Genomic DNA, 27,858 nt, shown 5'->3' on the forward strand with positions numbered 1-27,858 from the left:
CATGTCCGCAAATAATTGCAATAACTAAATAATTTTCAATTTTTTATATGTATGGCTATCGTACAAATTAAATAACTTAGACCTATTATCTTCTTATCTTAATAACTATGACTGGCATATAATGGAACGCGTGAATTAGTACAATTACAATTCGATTCGGTGTAATTTAAGTTGTAATGTTACTACTGCTACAACCAACAATTGTTGCCATGTTTTACCAATTAATTTAAAATGTTTCCATTTAAAGCAAATAAATAGGCAAATATTTTGTTAATCCTTTATCCTTCTTTGAGTGTAGGTAGTATGTTATTATATATAAATATAATATATGTGGAACTAAATAGAATTCGCCTTACACAGTGGCTAGTCTAATTGTTGATGTTGAGAAATGTAAATATAAAAATGAACTGCAAAGCGATTCTAAAACCATTGCAGTTGCGAAGCTTGTTATGATGTCCCATTAAAACGGAACAAAATCTTGTTTTATTTTATGTTTCAGTTACATCATTATAAACCGCTTATACAAAAACCAGGTCATCGAATATCGAAATATGCATCTTTCACTAACTTCGCATCTCTAATGGTTTCCAGAATCTACATGCTGTTCTATTATTACCTCAAATATGATGATATGAATTTTAAAAATTATTAAAAATATTAAATTAAAACATATTATTGTTTGAATCCGAGGTAGTGGCTTGATAATATATTGGGTGAATATATTATAAATAACCGAAACGCGTCGTGTATGTTAATTAAACTTATAGTGGACTCGAAGCGACTCTTCATTCGCCCAATATAAGAATGTTATTGCAGCCAAAAAATATTGCTTACTGTGTACATTTTTTTAATGTTATTTTGACATTTATCCTAAATTATAATTAGTAGCTGTACTCATCTCCACCTTTTTGGAATACTCGGACTGAAACCTCTTTTGTAACCTTTAGGTTTATCATCTTTATCGGGACTTTTCGAACGTTCCTTTCGTTTTGATGAATTTTTATCTCGATGCGTATGAGAACTGGTACTCGATTGTTTTTGGATTTTGTCCGAATAGAACGATTTTGTTGAATATTTCGCGCTATTTTTGTCCGCATGGCCATCGTTGCTCCGATCCTCATGAGATCGCGCTTTTTTTACTTTCCGTTCATCTTCCGACTCACTGTCATCTGATTCATTTCTACTCTTCTTTGCACGCTTTTTCTTTTTACTCTTCTCCTTTTTCTTATCTTTTCTCGCTGTCTTCTCACTTTCCGTATCCGACATCTTTTCCGCTTTTAAGTGTGAGTAAATTGGTAATCTAGCAGGCAACTTTATTTCTCCCTCTATCTGATCAGCTAACGTTTCTCTCACCAGGCCCTGCAGTCCTGAAGGTTCAGTCTTAACAGCTGCAGCGGCAACGGGAGGTGGAGGTAATACTTTAGGTGCACATCCTTCAGCGTATAACCTTTTCGTTTCCTCGTTTGCTTTTTTGTCATCTTTTGGCACCTGTGTAGATCTTGAATTTAAAATTTGTTTTCGACTATTTGTTCATTTACATAAAAACTATGAGTGTAGGAGCAGCGCAACTAACAACGTCGTTAAATGATTCATGCAAAAGTCAATTAAACAGTACGTAACAATGGGTATGTTTTGTTATATGGGAATTTTGGTTTTGATTACGGTTGTGGCAAAACGTATTAATTGACTCAAAAAATTGTACTTCATCCATTTATGGTTTTTAAATGGAGCAATATACAGAGGGCATACATGACGAAAGCAGCATAGTCGTTTAGTATTTAGCTAGTAACTTGATAGAAAAACATTTGATTGGGAATTTTGAATGCGAATTTTTTTTCGTAATGTATGATTTGTTTCCAAGCATTATATCAGTTTTTTTATTTGCCGTTTTTGTCTACACACTACTATTGAATTACCCTGTTTTCCAATTAATTCAATCTTGTATGAACATTCTAATAAATTTTTCAAGCTGGGGTTTTTAACAAACTAAAACACTACCAAGTTTTCAAAAATTGAAAGAGTTTGTAAAGGAAGCAGTTTCCGAAAAACTATGTTTTGAAAGATTTTTTAAAGATTATGAAAGACATTTTAATTCACGTGTCCAAGAGTTTACCACTTTTGAACGCGAGTTGTGTGTGTGAGATTGTGAATCATGTAACATCATTGAAAATGGTTTGTTGACTTATTGCTCTGTAATAAATGCGCTAATAAATAAAAATGAAAAAACCTATTCCTTTTATCGAATCACGTGTAACATATAGGTAAGTACTGTACTTCGATTGGGTCGATTGTGTATACAATTTCCACTCCATTTTGCACATTTACCTTATAATTTTGCACATGATCGACTCGAATGCTTCTATTCATCACTTTAACCCCGTTAAGGTTGTCTACTGCCAGTATAGTAGATCGTTGATCTTCATAACATAAAAAACAAAACCCTTTGGATTTGCCGGTATCTTTAGCTCTAATTAGATTGATATTCACAACTTCGCCGTACCTTTAAAAGAAGAAAATTAATTTAGTTATTATTAAATAAATGTATATAAGTAGATATAAAAACTTACTGTGAAAATATGCATATTATATCGCCTTCAGTTAAGTCGAAAGGTAAGCCACCAATATAGACCCAAGCACTATCTTTGTATTGATCATGCCATGAAGATTTGCTGGGATTGTGGAGATCTTGCTGGCTCAATTTGGTAATGTTTTTCATATTACTAAAAATGCGTTCAATTGATTTACACAACTTTATGTAAAAGCATCTAATACGTACGTGAGATAGTTCATGTTGAAATTATATATTCGTTTACTTCAACTTCACAAAAAATGTGGTTTTCTCCCTTAATTTCTTTTGGCACTGGGAAACTACTATCATAGATGAAGACGACTGCTATAGTAAATAAACAGAAACGTGCATCTAGAATTTGAGGTTACGAAACACTAAACTCTGCCATGCAGCTGCGCTAAACACAACTAGCGCATATATCCTCACTGACTCCTTGCTTAAATGACATGCGCAAGTCAGTTTGAGGTTGCAAAACTCGCCTAAGAATATATCAATCAATACGAGTAACACGCGTTTTCTTTCTCACTATATTTGCTGATGTGACGCACGCAGTAATTAAATTGTTTAGAATTCTTCCAATACAATGCGGATCTGCAACGGTAGGAGAGGTCGACACGTATGAAATTATACATGACTATAAAATATCCGATTTGGGTTTTTTGCAACTTGAAAAATTTTATTGAATGAAATGAATTGGAAACAGAACATTCCGCGGACTATTTGCCACAATTTGGATATAAAATTGAAATATGCAACAACAAAATCTGCAGAAAAAAATCAGATTAATTATTTTTTTTATCGTTTAATTTAATTTAATTTAATTGATTATTTAATTCAATTTTATTTAAATTTGTTCGTGTAATTTAAGTTCGATTTGAATCGAACGATTGACAATCGCTAAATAATGCTTGGGATTATATTCAAACCCGAAAGTTTCGTCCAAAAAAATCCAAATTGGGATAATTTTTGCAAGATTTAATTGTAGTTTGTGGAGTGTAAATTGTCATGTCCAATGTGTACAGACAAGGCCGTAATTGTCTCGCAATCCGTGGAAATTTATTAAAAATTTAAGTCACGCTATGTTTCAGATACATTTTGCAAGTAACTCACAAACTATGGTAAATCCGAAAACAAAGCAAAAGCCTAGAAAAAACGACGACCTGTAGATTGTCACAACTATTTTCCATAAGTAAGGACACAGTAAGGATGCTTGATGACCCTTATAAATTGGCAATGATTTGAAATTTGAGACACATACATATCTCAGGAGCGCAAGATACTATGGAGAAAACCTCAAAAAAAACTTTTTCCATTCCATATGTCATGAACAAAGCGTTTACAAATCTTTATATCGACTTTTGATTTTACTCTGCTCGTTGAACAGTACGCGATATACTTTCAAAACAACCTGTACATCAGCACCTTGACTCACAGTCCGAATGGACGCCGATTTAAATTACAACTTGCAAGTAACAATCTCTTAAATTTGAAATTTTGTTAACTAAAGAAGGTGAAAATGTTCAATTTTCATTGAAATCACCAATGCCACAATGAAACCGTGCGACTTACCATGGCATAGAAGATCTCGAGGTTCGTATCTGCTAATTATTCTGGATTTCTGGATGATAATTATTCTGGCTGCAGTATCAGTCCATTCTGGATGAGAAATGTTCCAAAACAATTTTTTCACTTAAAATGTGCTCGAAAATCACAAAAAGTGTCAACTTATTCTGAATCTCTTTGATGCGTGCGTCGCTTTAAATGCGTCGAATAGTATGCTCTTTATTTTCCCAAAAGGTCACAAAAGCTACAGATTTAAATATGAAATTTTGCACACCAAAAAACGGCTATGGTATTAAAAATTATCATAAACTCATCCTCAAAAGCTTTTCTTTTCCGAATACGCCGACATACGACCGAAAGCAATTTTTTTCTCGCGTTTTCTAAGAGTTTTTATTCCCGTTCCCGACAAGCGACTTGCCGCTTTGCCTTCAGACCACCCTGCAACTCATTTTTTACAGAATTTTGACTCATTTGAGCATTTAGGAAGGGATAAAGTAATCATCATGAAGGAATTTATTGAAAAATCAGTGAAATGTAAACATTGTCGGTAAACAATCGAATAACTTTAGTATTATTTGTAGATAAAATGTACGGCGAAAAAACGCACAATTTGGGGATTAAAAACGTATTCATTAATGTACTCCTACATATGAACAATAATACCATAAAATAATACATTTACATTTCCCTGTATTTCTCAAGAAAAAACTTCAATGATTTAACCCACATGTTATTATCATTATCAATGATAACACATATCTTATATACAAATCGATTCAGAAAAAAACTACAGCACGTATTCTCTAAAAAGAAATATTTTACTTCCTTAGACAGTCTTTTGAAGGAAAAACAAAAAAATACAAATTAATCGATTTAAATAATACTAATCAGAGTATATACACATTTCTTAATCAAGATCAGTATATAACAATATAATTCAGAATAACCCTGCATTAACGCTGAATTGTGGACTTAAGCTAAAACTGCATTTAAATATAGTTATCCACAGTTGTGATACACATAGTGACCAAAGCTCTTACATACAAAAGAGGAAACATTAAAAAAACTGCACACAATTAGAAAATCATACAATTTTAGGCAACATTTATAGAGAATGAATAAAGTATAACTTTCAGTTATTTTCACAATAAATGGCAAATTAAATGTGCACCAGATAAATTTGCGATAGTCATTATTTAGAAATATACAACAAGAAGATTCAATTAGTAAATTATTGTAACTATTTTAGGTCAACAGCTTAAGAACAGCTTAGATATTATGATATCTAAGTCGTGGCTTGACTTTAGGCTTGCTTTAGATTCTACTTTAGATTATCGTCTCTAAACTAGAATCGAAAGCTGTGTAAGCTTACATTGTTTGTCAAACATTTTACTTCATACCTGTAAACTGTGTTTTGTTGCCGATTTTACTAATTCACAATGGTAAAACAAACAAACAAACAATGTACAAGAAGTTTTTACCAATTAGTAAATTGGCAAAAACCTGATGCATTTTTCTCTTATCTGCAGTAAGATTTAAGATGAACAAAAAGTAATTGGTTTTTAATCATAGTAATTAAATATAGTAATTAAATATGAAACGCTAACTGCGTTTAACACTAAATTCATTTTTCGTGTCTAAGACTGTGATCAATTCCACAATACTATCCTCAAGCATTTTTAAATCATCCAATAAGTTATTACTCTGTTTTTTGTCTTTTTCATTTGTTGCCTCGATATCTACAGAATCGAGACCTTTTGATCCTGTTGAGCTGGGAGTATCCTTGGTATTTTCAGTTTTTGCGCTTTCACTGCATTCGGAATTACTACTTTCTTTGGATGTAGAAGGTTTCATATCAGGACTGGCATCAGCAGGTTTTTCACCTTTATCTTTAATTAATTATAAAAATTACTACTGTTGTAATTACACCATATAATGTTGTAATCCACTTTCCCACACTAACATCATGTATTTATTAGGCCGTTAATAATGTACGCAGCCCCAAATATTTGTATATATTACTTTTTATTAGATAACTGATTATTCGATAAAATTCAGAGTATTTTCTACTAACAGTCGCAAATTAGATGCCTTTTTTCCAAAACTTGTAATTCAAATGCAGTAAGTAAAGGTAAAGTTAAAATTACTCATCTTTACTATAAAAATTTGACAACGATAAATAATTTCAGCATTTTAGCCCGGGCACTTCTTTCGACTTTGCACCAGCAAGTTACATCGATCAACTTTATATTACGAGACGACACAATCCAGTGAGAAAAATGGTAACGAAATAATATGTAGAAGATTAATGAACACATACACACGCGTGCATTAGACGGACGAATATCAATCAACCAATTATTTTCTATGTAAATTGATAAAATACACAAAAATGTTTGCAGCAAAGTTTCAAATAATTTTACCACAAGGCAGGACTTTAATCATTTCAAAACAAAATGTAAGTGCCTAGTTTATAGCGTAAAATGCGAATTTGCATTGAAAATTAGAACTTCGAAGTTCACAAAAACCTACCACAGATTCCTGGAGTGAAAAATCCGATTAGTCTAATCCGAAAGCAAGCTTACAAACTACAGAACTTGACAGTTAAAATTAAAAACCGAAAAATTAGAATTGTTGTGATCGTTTGAATATAAAAAAACATAAACACTTTTGTTTAATTTGTAACACTGTATATCAAAAGGGAAAATAAAGCATATCTTAAAATGCGTTTCTCTAACCATGATGATAAAAACTGGAATATTCTGTATACATACTATACATATATAAAATTTTGCTTGCTCTCACATGAAAATGTCCCTTAAATGCGTAATTTTTACGTCTACTTTTGCATTTACACACATCTTTATTAAAGCAAATCTGTTGGTAAAAGTACTTACATGCATTTCTTCTTGAAATACTTAAAAACTTGAAAAAAAGTTTAAAGTGTGCAGCATAATCTGTGCTAATAAATCGTCTACTTAATATTTTTAACAGTTGGGTTTTTGTTACAGTTTCAAGTGATCTTTTTAAAGCCATTTGAACAATAATTTGAATGCACTCACGCCGTAAGTTCCTCGCTGTTCCTGAGAAAATCGACATAATCTTGTATTCGTCTTGATTTTTTACATAATGAACTCACATCCAATGGGTTTTTGAGCCCCCATAAGAATTAATCTAGTAAAAATTTCGGAGTTGTTCGTCTCGGAATTGTTTAATAGTTTTATTATATACAAATTTAAAATAATTGAACTGTATTTAAACAACCGTCCCCTTTTGGTTTAGACAAATTACGTTAATTCATAATGTTTTCACTCCAGAAACCCGTTGTAGTTTTGTGAACGCGTGTCAATTTAAAAATATCGGCATTTTCCTTGCTCATTTCCAAATCCAAATGAATCTTCCGATATCACAAACCGATCATTTTAGTTTTCTTGGGCACCATCGCTAACTCGTGTAGAGTAAATGATAAAAATATATCAGTACTCACCGATAGGAGCAGCAACGGGTGTGCTTGTTGCACTAGCTGTCTTAGTGCTTATATCCAACTTACTAATATCAAGTTTGACTTTTGATTGCAATACATTCAAAGCGTTCTTAAGAATGCTAGAATGTTTTCCTTCGGGACTTTTGTACACCAAAGCTAAAGCTCGCAAGTCTCCAGCTAGCCTTTTCGGGCTATTTAGGATATCTGGAGAGTTAACAGACTCGTTTAATGATTCTACCATCGAATCAATCATTCTTAGAGTTTGTTCGCTTAAAACATGAGCAGATACCTAGAATAAAACAAACATTGTTATTAAAACGAAGAGAAATATATAATGTTCCTAAAATCAAATATAAAAACCAAGCTTGTAACAAAATTAAAACCATGCACGGCTTCATTATAACTGTACTCACCTTGGGAAAAAACGCCGTTAAAAATTCGTAAATTACATCGACCGTTAAGGCATATCGTTCATCGAGAAGTACTGCTTCGACATAATCGACAAAATAGTTGCATGATGTCAATATATTGATATATTTTCTGTCAATATGCTGAAAGTGTTTATATTTATTTTACATATGAAGTAACGAGCAGCATATAATGCTACTAACCTGAGCTTTCAGTATATCTAGCCACAGTTTAGGAAAGTAAGTGGAATGCAAAGGAACAGCTTCAAATCCGACTACAGCACTCAAATTAATCATCACCTCCTGAACTGTCTCGTTATTAACCGCCAATCTAAACATAGTATCAATGAAGTCATGGTAGGGAATGAAAAACTTGTCCAGAAGCCTGTCATATTCTGGATCGACGCCCTGAAAAATATTATCCATTAAAACACATCTGTCAACAATATTGCCTTAAAATGTTCTCACCCTAGCGCACTCTAGTTGATTTTGTGGTACGGTCATCTGCATCATAGGTCGAAGTGGTCGAGCACCGCCTTTTCCTACAACAACAGGCCCTGAATGACCTCGTCGCGGAAAATATGGACCTAATGGGACGGGATCGTGACTATCTTGAAAGGCCGAATGACAATGTGAAAGCAGGGGCACTAATATCTGCATTGCTTCTGGAGTAATCACCAAGAGAAACTCTTTTAAGACTTCTAAAACAAAAACGTTACAATCAATAAATTATAAGACATTAAACTAACAAAAATTCACAAGTCTCCGTGACTTGCAATGTTCTCTTTCTGATATTATCTATAGGCAGTGCAGGTAAAATATTATGTTGCTACTGATGTGTGAATAAAGCAAAAATACACCCAGGCTAGAACTCTAGTGGGTTAAGTGTTAAGTTAAGTCACTTAAGTGTTAAAATCAATAATAATTAATGCTGGAAGAATTATTTCGAAATCATCAAATATATTTATTTCAGTTTGGCAAAAGTAGAATAACAGAGCGATACGAAATTAGGTTACATAAATTAATTGAATATTCTAGCTTAAAGATCACGGCGCGGGACGGACAACGTTACACTAAGTACAATTTCGAGGCTCGAGGACAGTCCTGAGAGAAACACACCTTTAAGCTAGAAAATAGAAAACTTCTTCGCATTTTTATGATCAGCAACAAAAATAGAAACCGATATTGAAGCAGAAAGGAAAAGTTCCCTAGAATCGACAGATAATCTAATAATTTCAATAAATTAACTTCAGATCTTACTTGCTAAGTAAGTATATTGCTGCAATTGCACGAATAAAAAATAATTACAAGGAGTCAACATCATTACCGGCTGGTCGCATTAGGGAAGCAAGTAAGAAGAAACAAACAAACCAAATGAATCGAATATATTTTAACAAATAAACCTCATACCAAATCGCATATGTAAAAGTGATTCATATATCGCACCTTTTAATATGTACTTATTTTTTATTACATTAAATGTAATAGCCAATTTTTATTTGCAAATGTTTGATCCGTAATCATGTGCATCTAAAGTAAATAATAATATTTCGAAAAGGTCATGAAATCGTAGTTTGTTGCGGTAAATAAATTGGCGTGTCCGTATATTATTTCATAACACCCGTCCTGGTATATTAAATTTGTTTTGGTTCTGTTCGTTTTATTCGTTGACTTGGAAAGGGAAACTCAATAAAACTAGTTCAGGGTAGTACTACCCTAAAATAGAATCCCTTTAGCGCAATAGACTTTCTCTTTTTGCGCATCCACCAATCTGTCCTGTATGAACGGACTCTATCGTAATACCTATTCTGAACAAAACGATGGCAAATGCGGAAAACAAAAAAATTCACATTTTTTGTATTCCCTGTCGATTATTGCAACCATTTGGCATAATAATAGATAAAATAATTATTCAAAATTCAACTTCAAAAAATCCTTGTGAAGGAAAGAAATATCATGACGGAAAAACCTTCAAGATATTGATAGCTTTGACTTACCAATGCATAAGATTCTCATTTCCGGTGGATTGTAGGTGTTCAAGAGCGTTGCCAGTTTTCTAATGACTTCAAGCCAATCTTTAGTCGCCATGATCAGGTTTCTAGCATCTTTGCTATCCCTATAAGCTCGAATGCAGTGAATTAAGTCGTAAAATATTTGCAGAATATCCAACATGTCTCCGACTACATGGCAAGCAGTCGCCTCGTGAAGCATGACATGTAAGTTTTGAAAACACTAAAAAAAGTTTTCATTCAGTTAACCAAAGTGTCGCTTAATTGGTTGATGCAAGTACCTCATATACAATCTGTAATCCACCATTGTAGGCCACATACATTTTATCATCATTAGTTTCAAGAAGAATTCTAAATGCATTTATGAGGGTTCCCCAACTAGTTCTGCCGTCCAAACACTTAAAATAACCAATATTTACTACGTTTTTAAGTTATGGTTATCCAAGGAAATGATTTTAGATAGATAATAGCATTAAACATTGAAAGTGAACTCATCTGAGTATATATATTACCTGCAAATAAGTCATCAGAGTAGTCCGTTTGAAAGTGAAAATATCTCTCTGATCAGCCTCTGAAGCATCTGGATGCTTGATAACCATTATTTGCATTAACTTGAATAACTCATCCACTGCCTGAAAAATAAACAAACACTTCAGTACTAACTTTTAACGTGCAAATCCTACCAGTATTTCTTTAAATGTCCTAAATAATAAATGCATGGTAATTGTGTACCATTGCCGTGCTGCTGTCTATACTCATGTGCTGAAGATCAGTGTAATTTTTGTACTATACAAGACATGACCAATATTCATACATGGTTTCTTATGAAAGTATGTTCAAGAGCTTCAGTTTTATTGTCAGGCTTAGTGATGCAGGCGTCAAATGTATTCTGTCGTGTTTGTATACTCCTACTATTTTACATAAAAATAAGTTTGTAGTCCCTAAGATTCACTTAAGAATAAGATGTCAACCTTCATTTTATTGTAATATATTCAGCATATCAGCGTTTGTAAGAATGTGCAACACGATCAGAAAAACTCACGATGTTGACTTGTTTGAACAGTTCGATTGCGCCTATTAAGATGTGCTATGTTTCGGTATTAATTGTTTTCCTATTTTTCTTCTTTTGTTTTACTATGTATGGTATTGTTCTAATTTTTTCTTTTGTTACTATTACCAAGAACTGCTTTATTTTTTGTGACGTGTACGTAAGAGTATAATAAATAAATAAATGAATAATAAAAATGAACCGTCGGTTCTTTTCCGACGAACTATTTATAGCTGTTATTCTTACCTGTGGATATTGCGTAGGATGAGGAGTAATATTTTTAAAAGCCCATTGCAAATTCTGATGGTTGGCCAAATTTCGTGTGAATACCCGGGATTGTTGACACATCATTCTTAGTATTCCATAGTAGGCAGGCAACATGGCTCTGTTATATAAAACTATCTCCTGATCATCATGATCGGCTCTAAATGGAATGAATTGATCGTATTACTCGCCTTGAAAATCAAAACTGAAGCAAATATAATACTTACAGAATGTAATTAAATGCAATGTTCTTTGTAACATGTGCATTGGATAGCATCAGTTGAACGTTATCGGGACAATCCGTACATACATGATTCCAAAACGCTAACAAAGCCTGTTTATTGTGATATGCTGGAATCGACGGTTCCGAAAGTTTCGGATGAAACAAGTGCCACAATTGCAAAAAGTACTGACCAAACTGAAATTTAAATTCATCAGAGTAACGCAGACAATTTAAAAATTTAACTGCAATGCCAAATTGTTGTTAATAAAAGAGCTCATAGTATATAGGTCAAAATATTTACCATTAGTTTTTCCGTTCGGGAAATACAACAATACATCAGCAGGGCAAAATATGTGGTCAGTTTCATAGATCCGTGCAGTTGCATATCTGTATAATGTTTGGCAGCCGGAAGCAACCTAAACAGATAAAAGTAGTTTTAGTTTCTTTAATGGAAGGCTTAATTAATATAAGAACAAAAATTATTTTTAGTTCAATGAATATCGTTCTCACCTTAAAAGCGCAGTATATACTTGATGCAAAACAGCCTGAGACTCGGCTGTTAATTGAGGTTCGCGATTCATTCTGTGTGATGCTCTAAAACCTTGTCTAAAGGGAGTGCTAGGAACTAAAGATACTAGCAGATATCCAGCAGCTATAAAAAAAACAAAATTTCATAAAATAACGAAATAACCCTTGACATAGTAATACCAGTCGAGGCTGTAAATTAAAAGAACATTTCAAGTTTTAAGCTCTACCATATGCAAAATAGTTTTAAGTTAAACTTGTTATTTTAACTCTAAATCGTTACTTACTATTTCTAACTCTCTGGTTATTGTGAGCAATCAAAAAATGCTCCAACCATGAATCCATCGAGCTTAATACCCACGAATGGACCAGACGATTTCTAGTAACTTGCAAAGCCAGCCAATCCAGGGCTGAATGTGGACAACATTCAGCAGCATCCCAAACCTTTTGCAGTACTAATTGCGTGAAACAGGGCTGGTTAGAACCACTTGCGCTGCCTTGGTTTGTGTTCTCCGTCAATAGGGTAAGTATTTTGAAGAAGGGTTGGCACCCCTGTAAGTTAACCTGAAGGGTGGTTAAGGCATTGAGATCGAACAGAAAACGGAAATATTTTTAAGTTTAAAATTTAAAATACATGTTTAACTCTAGTTTGATGCAATTAATCGGCAGAAATGTTCAAGTGTTCCAAATTATCGAGCATACTTTTAGCACTGGCTCATGAAAAAAACATCAACGTTTTCATTGGATCTTAACATGTATCAAACTGCCTTTATGCTTGTACCATAATAAGAAAATACTGATACATAACATACCAATTTTTTTACTGTTAACTCAATAATTACCTCAGAATGTCTAGTAATAGCTTGAGAAATCATGCAGATAATGCTTTGTGCCAGCTGATTATTGCCTTTGCAGAGAGAATGTATTAGATTTCTCGTTTGCTGCAAGTTGATGTTATCTTTAATCTGCTGGTACAAAAACGAAAATCCCTGAAACCAGAAATACAAGTCAGAAAGTTTAACAGAATGTCGATCCGAATTGTAATTTGCGGGGTATTTAAAGCATTAAAAATTAGGAAGCGTTCGTCATTCCAATTCGGGCCGCCTAGCACGGCACATGGGTTGTATATACTCAAAAACACCTTCAGAAATTATAATATTGCCGTGCAATTAATATGTAGAACCAGCAACAATTTCAAAAAAGTCTAGATTAAAATCCGAGATCTGACAAATTCACGTGACGGCTTTAAGAAAACTTCCTGATAAAAGTGCAAATACAACAATAACAATGTTTACCTTTCCTCCAGCTACAGCATTGTAATCTCTTTCAGTTAGCTGTAGTTTCATGTTAGAATCCCTGCTTTTTTCGACTAATGAAGCAATTAAGGTTATCATTTTGTCTAAACTTGCTGGTTTGTATTTTTCTGGAGGAATGGAGACCAACTCATCATCTTCTTCTCCTTCGCTAACATCAACCTAAACAAATAATACAACGAATTGTTTCTAAATGTAACATTTAAATGTAAAGAAGCAATATACAAATCCTCATTCGGGACGTTAAATTATCATTATTGGCCGCTAATTATAAAATTTTCTCCTTACAAAATCGTTGGCCTTCTGACCTAAGTAGAAATGGACCATCGAGTTGATTGCAGCGACTGCGAGTAAAAATTTTGATTCCTCATCGCCCATTTTGCTAAATTCGTATAAAAAGTTAAAATATTCTGTGAGATGTTTTAAATGAGCCTTCGCACCGTGTTCCATCTATAACAAACATATGGTAAAACTCTAGCAAAAGCAGTGTTAAGTAGGTCATTAACTTACCAAAGACAATAGAGTTTTTACAAATTTTGTAACACACGAAGCATTACCGATCTTAGATATATCGATACTATGAGAGCCTTCTATTTTCGACAAATCTGTTCCTTCATCAACCCTTAAGTACAAACTAGAGTGAGACTGTCTATAAAAGTAAAGAAATTCAACCAACCAATAAATAATTGTTATAGTTATCACACATACTTAAGTCTCTGTATCACATGAATACACAGCCGTTGGAACATTTGTCGCACTATCTGGTTAGGACATTTGAGGAGAACCTGCACTGGCCACCAAACATTTTGAGCCATGTGTTCTAAGAACCATACGCAAGCTTCTTGGCAAGAGTTAAATTGTTTTGTAACAAGTTCCACCCATTGAACCATAGTGGGCTATAACAAAAAAATTCAAATGTAAACACAGAAATGTTGATTAAACAGTATTTACCTTTTCTTTGGCATGAATAAATGTTTCAATGAAAAATGATGTAGACAATTGTGCTGCTTTGATTGTGATATTGGAGTCTATCGAAAGGATGGTCTGGGGAATGTAGCCGCAAATTTGCCACATGAAACTAAAAATAATTACATCGTTATTCAGAAAGTAGGATTTTTAATAAACGAAAAAAAAAAGACAAATTTTGTAAAATAAGGCCACAAAAACCGGGTATTATAAAATTACCAACCTCCACTGTACACTGAAAAAGGTAGAAAAACTTACTTTACATATGTGTGCTCAAAAATATTTTTATCCTGTATAAAATGCATATTATCTTGCCAAATCCAATCTTCTAGTTCCTTGCTTAATTCGAACGTCGTGCTTGGTGTAGGTGAACTGCTGGTAGCTTCCATAACTTCTATATTCGTGGAAGAGCTTTCAGTACTATCGTTAGCAATAAGAGGACATCTGAAAAAACACGTCCTATTTGCTGGCAATTTAAAGCTTTTGAACAGCACTTTACCTTTCGTAGAATAACATATAAGCGCTGTTAGTTTTTTCAAAACTAAAGTCCATAAACTTATCAGTAACGCTGTCGTACGTTTTGCTCGTCATTTCACCACCAAAGCATTCTGCGGCAATTTGGTTCGGATCAAAAGGCTTCACTTCAGCGTCGTTAAAAAGAAACCATTTATCCCTCGATCCCACAGTGCGATCTTTTATGAAACTGTAGTAATGACCACCGTCTGCAGTACCTACAAATACACTTACAACTTAAACCTACCCACACATTAAGAACACGGCGTATCTCTGATACATATACCTTTTGTTTTGCTATATGTATAAACCATAATTTCTTATTGACAACACTAATTTACTGTGTTATAGGCAATGCCATAAACTTGAACTGACCAGTATGTACGGTGACGCCTATCAAATCATATTCGTACTGTTCAGTCTCCGGGTCATCTTTTAGTTTATCTTCCTGGTAATGTTGTGGCATTAAAGTTTTTTCAACATAGCCAGCCATATTTAGCCTTAATGGGAACGAAAAATGTGTATTAACCTACAAGCAATAACTGTTACAATAGCGCCTTTTTGATTTTGCAACACCACTACCTTTTCTTTCAGCATTGTCAGCATATTAAATGTATATCTCATTGTATTAAAGCAAAGAATTTGAGGTAGTTTTTTGAAACAAGCTCGTTTTTCAGCTCGCACTTTTTTGCCGCACTGCGAGCAGGTGTACATATTGTCACCCTCAAGAGTATCTTTCACAGTCACTTCATCCAAAGATTCGTACAGATTTCGCATATCAGCCACCTAAAAAAATAATTAAGAACCTCCGCAGCTATCGTTCCAAGAAAAACTTACTTGACACCTAACCGTATAGAACTCCTCTAAAGTACGGCTGACATGGCCACAATCTAAAGATACAACATTGTTGCTCAGAACACCACAAAATAGTATTTTAATCACTTCTTTTAAAGTGGGTGTCATTTCCTCTAGCTTGCTCACCAAATCAATAAAAAATTCGGCCATATCTTTTTGTTCCGTTGTGTTTAGAGGCTGGTGATCCATTGTATATACCTTTCAAAATGGAAACAAACTTTACACCATATAATAATTATAACATAATGTTAATTTACGAGAATATTACTACTAAGTAAAAACCCGACGTGTACAGTAATAAAAGTAAACGTATAAAATTTAAATGTTAACATACTTTACAAAAACTTCTGGGATTGTAAGCTTTTCTTTCGCTTTCCAGCAAATACGCAAACATTCTCTGAAGCTCTTTGAGAGTGGGCTCATGTTTGGAATCCTGAGTGCAAGCAGCCAAAATGGAAGCACGAGCTTGAGGCATCATATATAAATGTTGCATGCAAGATGCCATATAACAGGTTGCACCTAAATTAGTTAAACCAACGTATCCACAATCAGAACGCCCATCTTCATGAGGCCAATAATCCCAGGGGTATGGCGAGTTTGGACCTTAAAGAAAAACCATTTAGAAGAAAAAAATGCTAAACGTATAAAAAGATCTTATTGGGGTCACACACATTCGCCTCGACGTATATTAATTCAGAAGCAATAACTGTAAAATGCAGAAATAATAATAAGATAAACTGTAAAATAAGAATAGGCCTATATTTAAACCAATCAATTCCTTATTACTCTTTGGGTTTATTTAATAAAAAACCAGTGCCACACTGATTAAAATTATGAATTCCCCCAAGGAAATAATCACTGTTGACTATACCTGGTTGATGTTGTTTCAATAGTTTTTCGTACAAGATGGTATAATTCTCAGAGGAACCTTTAACTAGTTCGACCAATAAATCAAAAGCAGCAGTTCGAGATCGGGGAGATTTACATTTTGGCACATGTCGGAGTTTCGGGTTAGGCAAAGCAAATAAAAAATCAAACACCTAAAAATAAAAACAGATTGATCAACTGAACAATTTCCTAGACAAATTGTATACCTCATTCAAAAGTTCTTGTCCGCCTTTGCTCGTCTGAAATGGGGGCCTATGTTTTAGTAAATTTGTGAGCAAATTAAGTAGACCAATAAGCCCATCGTCTTCAACAGTTCTATGCCGAGCTTCTAAATAATCTCTTGATAAAACAGCCTGTGAAATTTTAGACGTTAAGTCGTTGATATCCAACACGCAATTTTGTGGATCCTCTATGCTCTCCTTTATTAAATCTTCAGGCAGACTATCAACCAATCTGTAATAGAAAAGTTATCCTGAAACAAAATTGTTGTACCTACATCAATTAACTTACCGTGAGACTAGCCAGAAATAATCTCTACAAGCTGGACCATAAGGTTCTTTACCATCTTCTTGTGGAGGCATTGATTCCAGCTTTTGGGGTCTCATACTTTCTGCTTTTGGTAAATAAGCCAAAAGCTGAGCTAACATCGGAGCAGTTAAACTAGCTCCCAAGTGTTCTCCCATGGTTGATACGCCCAAGCATAAATGATATATGGACGAACAAGCTTCTCTACGTACTGTCGGTTCTGGGTCCTCCAACACCAATCTGAAAGTCGCATTTTATTACGTGGTTGTTTAAAACTCGAGCAGAAAAAAAATATTTTGTGAAATGGCGCATTTTCATCTGCTGGTACTTTTTAATACCAACCTTTGTAACCAAGATGAGAAATCAGGAGATTCAAAGAGACCTTGTCTGGCTTCTTCGCTGCAGTGTAACCAAGATATCAATGAAGCCATAGCGTAATGGACAACCTAAAATGCATTAAAATGTTTCTCAAGTCTTCCAAAGTCATCATAGTTTATTTTTAAAATTGATGAGATCCATTGGTTGAAACTTTTTAATAAAGTTTAAATCGTCTTTATATAAATAAGTTCTTTAAGTGTATCTTTATTGATAATTAATGGATTATTATTTGCATTGTTCTTAGTTTTGTAAATCTTCAATAAACTACGTTATTGAAAAAAATATTCTTGCATTCGCATTGCATTGGCAAAATGGCAGATTGAAAGCATTTTCAATATATTGGAGTCTTTTGCAGGTGAAAAGTGATTTACTTTTCGTTCTTATGAGCTAAATATTGTATTGTGAATTTCGGTACTACAGCAAAGTATTGTGAAGTTGTTATACCTATAGCATTGTATTTGATAATTGCTTAATACAACTGCAGAAGAAGAAATTTTGTACATTGTATTGTCCTTTACATATCTGACTACTGCCGTATGTTTAAATAAACCAAAATCATACAAATAAAATTTTAGGATTGTGCAAAAATAAACAACATTAAATCAATTCAAAACTTGAAAGCATATTCATTACTTACTTGAGCTCTGCCCCAAAACCCAGTCTTGTAATGATTTGGATCTTTCGGCAAAGAAACTTCTTTCAAGATACATGTTAGCTTGGGCATTGTCGATTTTACGTCAACCTTAAAACAAATTAAATAAGATAAGGTAAAGAATATTTAATAAAAATTAAAACCCCCTGGCAACAATCTTCCTTAAGTAATAGTAATAATAATAATAATCTTTATTTCAAAAATATGTACAACATACATATAATGAAATAACGTAAAAAAAGTAATTTATCTTACCATGTTAAGCATAGCCTCATTGAAACTTGGTATCACAATTTTATCATTCCTGGAATTACGATCATTGGGAAGTGGATCTACTCCTAGATGCCACATCAACTTTAACAGACATGCCAAACAATCTTGTTGCCAATCGCTACCATCTCCAGTGTCTCTTTGCAGAACCCCTAATGAGCAACATTTAGTCAGAGAAAAAAATATTAAATTAAAGTTTGGGTGTTATAATTACACCAATAAAAACATAGTATTAATAAGTGTAATCGTACCAGACATAAATATATCATAAAGATATCTTAATCCGCCATGTTGAATAAACTTTCTCGTCCAAGGCAATTCATCGTCGTCATTAAATTTGCTTGGTTTTTGATTAAGAGCAAGAGAATCTACAATGTACAGCGAATACATCAGTTTTTGCGCGCTTGAAGGATCCAACAACTCTGACAAAGGGATATTCAGCTGTTGAAATCCTTGCAATAATTTCGGACTAGTTGGCATTAGGCTGAGTATGTCCCAAACACGTCTACTTAGAACTTGGGCTTTTGTGTGGGGAATAACTCTTCCACCTAAAAAAATTAATGTAATAATGTATGAAAAAGTTAAAATAACTGTTCAAAGATACCTTTAATAACCGTCTTCATTGAGCTGAGAGTATGCATAAGTGAAAACAATTGTTCAAAATAAGTTGGTTTTAGAAGCAATAGCGTCGGTAAACAGTCTCTCGGTGGAGACGCCTGCATAGAGGGCGCATCGAGAAATTCCCTTTTTTTCATATTTCTCGACATTCCCACTGAAATATATGTAATTTGGTTGTCTTTAAATCCCATTTCTTGTAAGGTCTTTTCATCACAGTCGATAGACAATTCTTGTCCTGTAAATAAATAGCTCCAATGAACTTCCATATTTAATGGATAATACAAACCACCCAGTATATGTGCATATACCGGGTGGTTTTTTTAAACTTGAAACACTGCAATATTTTGGATATCAGCGATTGTACAAAAAAATGTGTCAAATAAAAAGTTAATATCGGAGAGGTGGATGTTTATTCGTGTTAGAAAAAAATTGCCAACTTCGATCTTGCAGGCTAGGCAGATGTCAACTTCATAATTTCATTCGAATCTGCAGAATCTCTGAAAATGATGTGGTTACTATTTGCAATTATCAAGTTGGCCCCCTACCTAGCTTATAAGGTCGAAGTAGGCGGTTTTTTAACACGAATAAACTTCCTCCTCTCAGATATTAACTTTTTATTTGACACATGTTTTCATAGGACCACAAATTTCCTAAATATTTAAGTCTTTCAAGTTAAAAAACAGCACCCAATATATTAAAGTATCAAACAGACCTTGAGTTATAATGCGGATCCAAGTATCAGGCTTTTTTCCGGTATTTGCGTTGTTGCCCGCATCCATTCCGTCTTCTTGAGACCGAATTTTTAATATGCCTTCCCACCACTTTACTATTTCAGCACGTAAGTCAGCTACATAATCTGAAAAATAGGTCCACCAATGAATGTCACAATATTAATATTTTTTAGTTATAAAATGTAGATAAAATAAGACAGGTTTGAATACATTTAAACAATTAAATATGTTTACCAGTTAGTAGCATTTCTAAGACACATCTTTCCGCGCAACTTCCCGACTGAACAACAATACGAATTGGATTTAGTCCTCTCTCACCAAGCGCCGCAGAGTGGCTCCCAATTCCTTTTCCTTCTAAAGCCCACTTTCTCAAGTGATATGCATACCTAAAACATACACATATAAAACATAACAACTAAACCACTGACAACTGTCCGCAAGTTAGCAAAGAAAACAATAAACTTATTTTTAAATACGCAAACAAAAAAAGGTATCAAAAGATTGCTACCTTTTACTAAATGTTTCTATATGAGTTTGCATTAAAAGCAAAGCTCGCTGTATACACAGCAGAGAACCCTCTTCATTCGGACTGTTATCCGCAAGTAAGTCATCGGAAGATGCTTTCAAGTTAGTCATACATTGAGAAACAAATTGACTTTCGTGCTGGAGATTTTGACCCATATAATAACTGTTTATATATCCTATGGCAGTCGTACTAACATCTAAAAAGCAAGAGTTACAAACATATTTAGAAATACGGATCTCAATGGATATTATTAGCCTTACCAGTATTATTAGCCTTTAAAGCGATTTTCCACATATGTTCCATGCCGACGTTTCTATTTTCCTTATCTTCAGTTTCTAAATTTGCCGTCATCAGATGATGCAATCCACACAAATGCTGAAATAGGGTCAAGCAAATCATACTAAATTTTTCGGGGGGAAGACTTGGTAAATGATGTAGATATAGCCTGAAATAAATATGACGACTAATAGATGTTACTACTACTGTTAATATAACATTTACCTCCGCAATGCATCCACTCGTAATGCATGTAACTCATTGGTTTTAGTCTGCGAAAGCAGCCAACTAAACAACTCATCTGAACATTCGGAATCATGTGCTAGACACTGCCACAAGGTATCTACTTGATCTATGCTTAGTCTGAAAATTAATCAAAGGTAAAATAAGTGAAGTACATCAGTTTAATAACACTTACTTGAAGGTATTAGGTGATACAACGGGAGAAAACACTGCTGACAAGAAATGTAATCTAACTTGGACCTGTAGCTGATGAGTGTATAACGGAAGAGACTTATCAGGATTACTAGTATATGCTGCAATGTTATTAATATTATAAAACTTGTTTTGAAATGTTTATTTACACATTAATATAAAGCTTATCATACCTTTCAGGTTATTAAAGAAATGGGTCATCATATGATGCTGCTTTTCCGCCCATTGAGTTACATGATGCATTTCGATTCCTCTAAAAGAAGTTAGGAGCTTTGGAAGCATTCGCAACGACACCACAACCGATACATTGTTGGCGAGATTATTTAAGCAACCTGAAATTAAATAGCCAACAGAATAGTAACCATTTTCTTACTCGTCATTACAAACCTTCAATAAATTTCATTCGAATATCCTTGTCTTGCATAAAACAAATCAGATTACACAGGGTCTTTTCAGCTTCAAGGGCCAATCCTTCTCCAAGCTGAGAAATTTTGTCATCCTGTAATAAATCCCATAGTAGTGTTTTTCCAGGCTGGCATACACTATCAGTTTTGAAACAGGCGGATAATCTGGGATCAATCATTCGGACTGGCGAGGACTGAAACGCAATAATTTAAAAAAATTAACTTACGTAAAACAAATGTAAAGTAAAAACTATAAAGTACTTAAAGAAGTTGTTTATTTGTGAACGAAAAGAACCCCGAACATGTTATTATGTGTAACATGCCTTTTCCGGTGTATGTGCGATAATGTGCAAGTTTAAATTCGGATGATTTTCAGTTAACTGAGCAAGTTCTTCTTCACAAACAGAATCTTCTCCGTCAAAATCTGCCATATTTTTCTCCGATTTATTACTCATTCTAGATGAATAGCTGCCTTCAGCGTCACCTTGAAAGAAATACAGTGTAGAATACATATAAATTTAAAATACATCAAAATCTTAACAGATTGTACGCTGATCCTATTAACAAAGTTAACGAACTTATTGATGATGCTTACCATCAACTTCGGTTTCCTCGCCACTAAGCATTTCTAAAATATGTCCCCCATTGGAATGGATTGTTATATAGTTACCACATGCTGATGATTGAGCTACATGATGGTGTTCTTCTTTTCCCAATTCACTGCATGATGAACTTTCTTCCAGATATACATTAGGTTTGAGCCCAGGTGTCTGATGAACCTGAAACAACAATTAAATGAAATCTCGTTAAAGTTCGAATGTTACAATTTACCAGGGAATTGATTTCCGCAGGTAACATGCTTTCCTGTACCGAATGTGTTTTCAGGTTCTTTATCTCATGGTCACTGTCTGCTTCAACATCACTTAACGCTTCTACACCTGCTAACCGATTCATTCCTCTCTTACTAGTACCTTTTTGACGTTTACCACGTCCTCTCCTCAAAAACTTTCGCCTGAAATTGCAGTTTTAATATTCTACCTTCATTCTAGCTTAATTTTTGATCCAATAAATTATGTGTGAAATAAATATGTGAATTATTAAAAACTGTATAAACTCAAATACCGCTTTCGGCTTTTATTTGAATTATCATCGACATCCATGTCTTCTTGGCTACTGCTTGAACCAATGGCTTCTACTCCTTCAGACATAACGTTTATGGCAGACAAAATCATTTTGCGGGCGTGGGCTTTTCGTTCGTTTTTCGTTTGAACCGATGCTGGCCATTTCACTTTTTCGTGTACAGGAGTTTTTATCGGAATTCCATCGATTTCCGTATCAGTACTACTATTTGGGCCTTCACAATTCACTCGCTCTATTATCTGCTTCCTAAAATCGAAAAATAGTAATTTCGAATTTTGAAAAACCGTGTTTAATGAGTAAGCTGAAGTACTTAAAAAACAATCAAAGCCAATTTACAGTGATGGAAATAAATTTGTAAACGAATTTGTGGCACGGGTAATAAACTGTTCAACAATTGAACATTACACAGAAATTACATTACAAGCGTTATTGAGCTTCATTTTCTTATTGTTAGTCAATGTTTTGGTAAAAATTAATCACCTCATACACGTTTTCTGCAGGGCGACAAATAGAAAAATGTGAAATTCTGTGAAAAGTTCGGCATGCTCCTAGTTGAGCAAAAGTTTTTTTTTTTGGATCTCAGCAGCAAAATTTTCAAAACGATTTTCGAATTTTCCGGTCATCTGTTCTATAGGGTGGTCTCAAAAAAAACAACTTTTCATATTTCATAGACGATTCATAGATTTAAGACGAAAATTCGATATGCATGGTTGCTCATAAAATAACCCAAATCAGAATTGCCCCCCAAATCTGCGGTTCTGGAAGAATTTCAACTAACTGAAGTCTACTTAAAATATTTCGATTATTCATACAACTCGGTATATTGAATTATTATTGCCTCACATCCACTGTGAACTTTTAGCTTCAATATAAACCTTAGATTTTGTTTTTTTGTTACATTTTCGTTTTGTTTGTTTGTTAGATTTTGATCTTTGATTTGTTTGTTAGATTTTGAAATTGAATCAAGAGAATAAAAATACCACTGCAAGACTAAAAAGTAGATTTTTATAATTTTTATCATATACGAGATGAGCGAAAAATTTAAAAACGCTCCTCAAGATATAAGGTCTGTCTTAATGTTTGTAGTGATGAAATGCAAAAAATAATTTTCTTTGTCCAACTGAGAATACGCGGAACTATCACCAATTTTGCATTGTTTGATTTGCGACACTGTAGAAACTTTATCTGACGCACTAATTTTTGCAAAATCACGCACTAACCGAAAAAGAAATGCTCTAAATACCGCTTCTAACAGAAATTAATTAGCTCTAAGCAGTCAGACTTTATCTAGCTCCAAAATTAGGCCAAACTTGTCAGTGCGTACTTTTGATTTGGTTGAGCAGTTTAGATATACGTAAAGTTCCAGGTTAATTTTGGAAAAACATGTATAAAAATCCAATAGAAAAATTAACAGTTTCCTTCTTTTATTGTAAAGCCAATCGAATTTATTTACCTGGGTAATTTACATGATGGGGATCTTTCACTGTCTACTACAATTTGCCCCTGTTCTTCTTCTTCAATTTCCATGGCATCAATCTCTTCGCTTTCGGATTTGTGACTTTCCGAATGCCCTGTGCTTTCTCCATGCTCTTCCTCCGAATTACTTCCATCTAGTGAAACACTGCAAATAACGTCGGATTATTTCATTTCTTTTCCGAGAACTGACCAATAAAAGTAAACCAAACCGTCTTTGGTTCAGTTAGTCAGAACACAGAGAACATTTCATGTAATCCTGATAATGCTTGTTACTTAAATGACTTTTTCCCACTTCCCTTACCTATTTTCCGAAGAGGTAGCTGCACATTTATGCAACGATATTCCCGCACTGGAAGCTGCGACATTTATTAAGCCTATATCTGGAGATGCCCCACCTGAAAATCAACAAATAATATGATAAAAGTTCAGTGCGCCCTTCGAATTTGAGTGACAATTTTGATAATAGAAAGTATCACTTTCGTTTCCCTTAATTATAGAAACGGCTTAGATACAATAAATAGATTATGACAGATACAAAAATAATAAAATGTTATTGCCACTTCGTAGCACAGGACATACCTCTAGACCAGACAGCTTTCGTCAGTGCACTGGCCAAATACAATGTTTGCTCTGTGTGTTCTTTCGGTTCTAGTTTTGTAAGCAAATTATAGAGATGCAAAGTAGGTGCAGCTGCCAAGTGTTTCACCAGTCCGGGAAGTAAATCGTGGACGGGTTTTGCGCAATGTTTCAACTGAGCAGCGGCCCAAATAATGTCCATATGCTCACAAGTAATGCGACCTTCCATCGCAAGAAAATTCAAGATGATGTGACTTTGTTTGATCACCTGTAGAAGTAATGCATATAGGATAGAAAAACATTCGTAATTAATAGAACGTACTTCAACATGTAAGTTAGGCCCGAAAATGTGGGAAATAATGTTGTTGTTGATTAGCCAATCTCCCATGTGCCGTGGAACAGCTTCAGCTTCAGGTAATGTCTCTCCTACGCAAATCTCAGCTAAAACACCAATTTGGTTGTTTATTTGAGAAATGCCGGCCAATCTGCAGAAATATCCCAGATTAGTAAAACCATCACAAGTTAAGAGATCATGGCTATCTTAAAATTGGTAATAGCTTATCAGTCACCTCATAGTGAGAGTGCTGGATGTGAAATATTTGAAAGCCAAATCCAACCCATCGACATCAAAAGCAATGGGCGAATCAAGTGGATCTTTAATTGCATTCCACATGAAATCTGAAAGGACAGCACAGATATTACAAAATTGTAAAAATTGCAAAAAATATTCAAATGTGTGCGCTACGCTCACCTGCCATACTTTTTATAGTCGGGGTTCTCAAATCTTGGTCAGACAATTTGCACATATACCTTAAGACGCATGACCTAAGAGGCACTAACAATGACACCATTGTTTTATAATTCATCCAAAGCTTCAGATTGCATACTGAAACACGTAAATAAATTAATAATTTAACGGCCAGGAATAAAATAAAATTATACTCGCTCTCAGGCATGCTTACCAATTGATATCATTGCATGTGCCGTTGAAACAGGTAAATAATTAGTATTTAAATGTGTAAAACAGTCATTCATAGTCAACAATCCCCCGATCTTACAAAACCAGCTAACATTTTTTAAAAGATAAATCGGAATCTCTGAATCATTCAGGTCACAAAACAGATTCAAATTTGCCATTTCTTGTTGCGTTAATTCGTCAACTTTTGACTGAATAGTATGTTTAAGTGCTACATATAGAGGAAAATTCAGCAAAAATATCTTCGAAACCAGAATTAACAATTTGTCTCTTTCCACAGCTTCGGCGTTCTCTTTCTCATTTTCCTCTGAATTCTGAGTGCCGCCCGTATTGGAATCTTTTTCGCCGATCTTGATCTCATTATTGTTGGTCTGAATATCGGCATCTTGGTTATCAGTGCTTCTCTCCACTAGCTGCTTAAGTTGAGAAACACACATGCAGATTAGCCCTTGTGTGAGATAACTGAACCTTTCTAAGTTTTTCGAGTCGCGATAACAGCACATACATTGTCTGAAACAGAAAAATAATTTTCCAAAAATTATTTGTAATCTTTTAGCTAATGACCTTACCTGGCAGGCCATGTTTGGACATACACAAATACTGTATTTATGTCGCGTAAAGTTAAGATTGGTTGCTCCGTTGGATCCCTACACACTTGTGCCTCATCTGAAATAATAAATATGATCTATCTCTTACAAATAAACGCTTATTTAATAAAATATACATTAATAAATTTATCAGACATCAGGTTTTTGGTTTTGCATCGCCAAAAGATTTTTAAAATCCATCTGGTAGCTGATGGAGGGATATAGTCTAATATATCAACTCTGCTAATAAAATTGTAAGGCGTATATTTGGCAAAAAGTTCAGGTTTGTATGCTTAACAATAAATAAACATGTGTTCATTCTGTTTAGAAAACCCACTGGAAAAAGAAGGAATGTCTCAGAGGGGTTGATACGTACAATTAACTCGTAAGTTAACGGTTTTCATCGAAAGCTGAATAGATAGCAACCTCATGCCGCATCCAGAATAACGCGACGTGATCGTGAAGCGAACGGTACTCGAGGGAGTATCCTAGGAACGTTTTTTTTTCAGTGAATACCAACTAATCTCAAATCTGCACATTGTGGCCTCGTTGATCTGCCGTAGGAAAACCGATCATGAATGGATCACTTACAGGCGTTTAGACGTGTTTTTGCACCCTAAGCACAACTGATGTGTGCCCAGCTAGTGCTTGCTAGGGACAAGTCAAAAACATGTATTTATCGAAAAATATTGAGTATTCTTCTTATTTCAATCTACAATAAATTAATTGCAAATGCAATAACTTAGCAAAAGTACTAAATAGAATAAGAAGTGGCGCGATATTAATCCATTGGTGCTAGTTCGCAGATAATGCATATTTCCATATACGAGAAACAAATTAAAAATGCAAAGCTTTGAAAAATCACAAATCTATAAAGCTTTTTGAGGATAAAAGAATGTGTTCTACACTGCACATACTTTAATAATAAAAAAAACTAAAAAATATATTAAATCCGCTCCCTAACCCTTTGTCTACTTATTAGTGTTATACGCCCTTGGCATTTGTTTAAATTTAATAGATGGTAGACACAGAAATTGTGAGTGAGGGAAGGAATTAGGAAGTGTTCTAGTAAGGTTAAACTGGGTTGCGCTAATTTTTACTCCAATGTGTATTCCCGTTTCATTGATATTTAGCATTATTTCAGTAACTTATATTAACTTGCTTACACTGCAGATGTCTACTGCCATATAAATGCAAGAATATTTTGGAGTTTAGAAAAAAACTTCTTCTGCTGAAAAGATGAAAGGAATTCTTCCACAAAGTATTTGCATGAGAAACACGTATTACGAGAAATGTTATACATAATTATCAAAAGCAGCGACAATTGCTCCGAAGATATTACCCATATAGAGTCAGCAATGCGTAAATAAATATACATTAACAAAATATTCACATAAAAACGGCAACAAAATTCTGCCCTTTAAAAACCAGTAGAGATATAACTTACATGAAACAAGTAGCTGTACAAAATCTGAGCATTCTTCACACATGGTTATTCTAGTATGGCATGCATTTAACAATTTTTCATTTCAAACAGCTGAGGTTATTCAGAATAAAATATTTTTTTCGGTTTTTCTCCTTCCCCTGAACATAAATCTAATGGGAAACATTAGCCATATTGAAATAATACGTTCTATGATAATGACATATAACACATTGTC

The 27,858-nt window shown here is 34.1% G+C and overlaps 2 protein-coding genes across 4 annotated transcripts; both read right to left on the bottom strand.

Annotated features, from left to right (window-relative positions):
• Positions 1–29: 29 nt before the first annotated feature.
• On the bottom strand, positions 30–3,052 carry LOC109545182 (U2 snRNP component ist3). Its single transcript, XM_019915723.2, has 4 exons — positions 2,777–3,052; positions 2,568–2,720; positions 2,326–2,500; positions 30–1,488 (listed from the first exon to the last, which is right to left on the bottom strand). Exons 1-4 carry the CDS (start codon positions 2,788–2,790, stop codon positions 895–897), a joined length of 936 nt encoding a protein of 311 aa, XP_019771282.2. The 5' UTR covers positions 2,791–3,052; the 3' UTR covers positions 30–894.
• A 1,948-nt stretch (positions 3,053–5,000) lies between these two features.
• Positions 5,001–27,858, bottom strand: LOC109545139 (ubiquitin carboxyl-terminal hydrolase puf). Of its 3 annotated transcripts, none has more exons than XM_048667441.1 (54): positions 27,645–27,858; positions 26,180–26,276; positions 25,597–26,120; positions 25,395–25,520; positions 25,204–25,312; positions 24,957–25,119; positions 24,638–24,902; positions 24,360–24,453; positions 24,036–24,203; positions 22,565–22,828; positions 22,274–22,454; positions 22,038–22,221; positions 21,766–21,926; positions 21,426–21,636; positions 21,212–21,370; positions 21,022–21,139; positions 20,829–20,966; positions 20,588–20,772; positions 20,310–20,523; positions 20,036–20,187; positions 19,783–19,926; positions 19,057–19,305; positions 18,704–19,000; positions 18,438–18,604; positions 18,168–18,272; positions 17,495–17,598; positions 17,138–17,392; positions 16,834–17,080; positions 16,611–16,779; positions 16,074–16,342; positions 15,722–15,937; positions 15,467–15,670; positions 15,260–15,413; positions 14,871–15,102; positions 14,630–14,815; positions 14,357–14,483; positions 14,114–14,301; positions 13,916–14,054; positions 13,694–13,855; positions 13,388–13,567; positions 12,935–13,081; positions 12,380–12,656; positions 12,078–12,219; positions 11,869–11,983; positions 11,572–11,762; positions 11,327–11,504; positions 10,545–10,664; positions 10,314–10,430; positions 10,021–10,255; positions 8,492–8,724; positions 8,228–8,431; positions 8,030–8,167; positions 7,620–7,905; positions 5,001–6,021 (listed from the first exon to the last, which is right to left on the bottom strand). In XM_048667441.1, exons 1-54 carry the CDS (start codon positions 27,685–27,687, stop codon positions 5,735–5,737), a joined length of 10,020 nt encoding a protein of 3,339 aa, XP_048523398.1. In that variant the 5' UTR covers positions 27,688–27,858; the 3' UTR covers positions 5,001–5,734. The 3 variants fall into 3 exon arrangements, with proteins under 3 accessions (XP_048523398.1, XP_019771205.2, XP_019771204.2); XM_019915646.2 differs by having other exon boundaries at positions 12,380–12,644; positions 25,386–25,520; XM_019915645.2 differs by having other exon boundaries at positions 25,386–25,520.

Source organism: Dendroctonus ponderosae, unplaced genomic scaffold (genome assembly GCF_020466585.1).
Source record: "Dendroctonus ponderosae isolate FM_Combo_2020 unplaced genomic scaffold, Dpon_F_20191213v2 Dpon_F_20191213_6, whole genome shotgun sequence".
Lineage (NCBI taxonomy): Eukaryota > Metazoa > Arthropoda > Insecta > Coleoptera > Curculionidae > Dendroctonus > Dendroctonus ponderosae.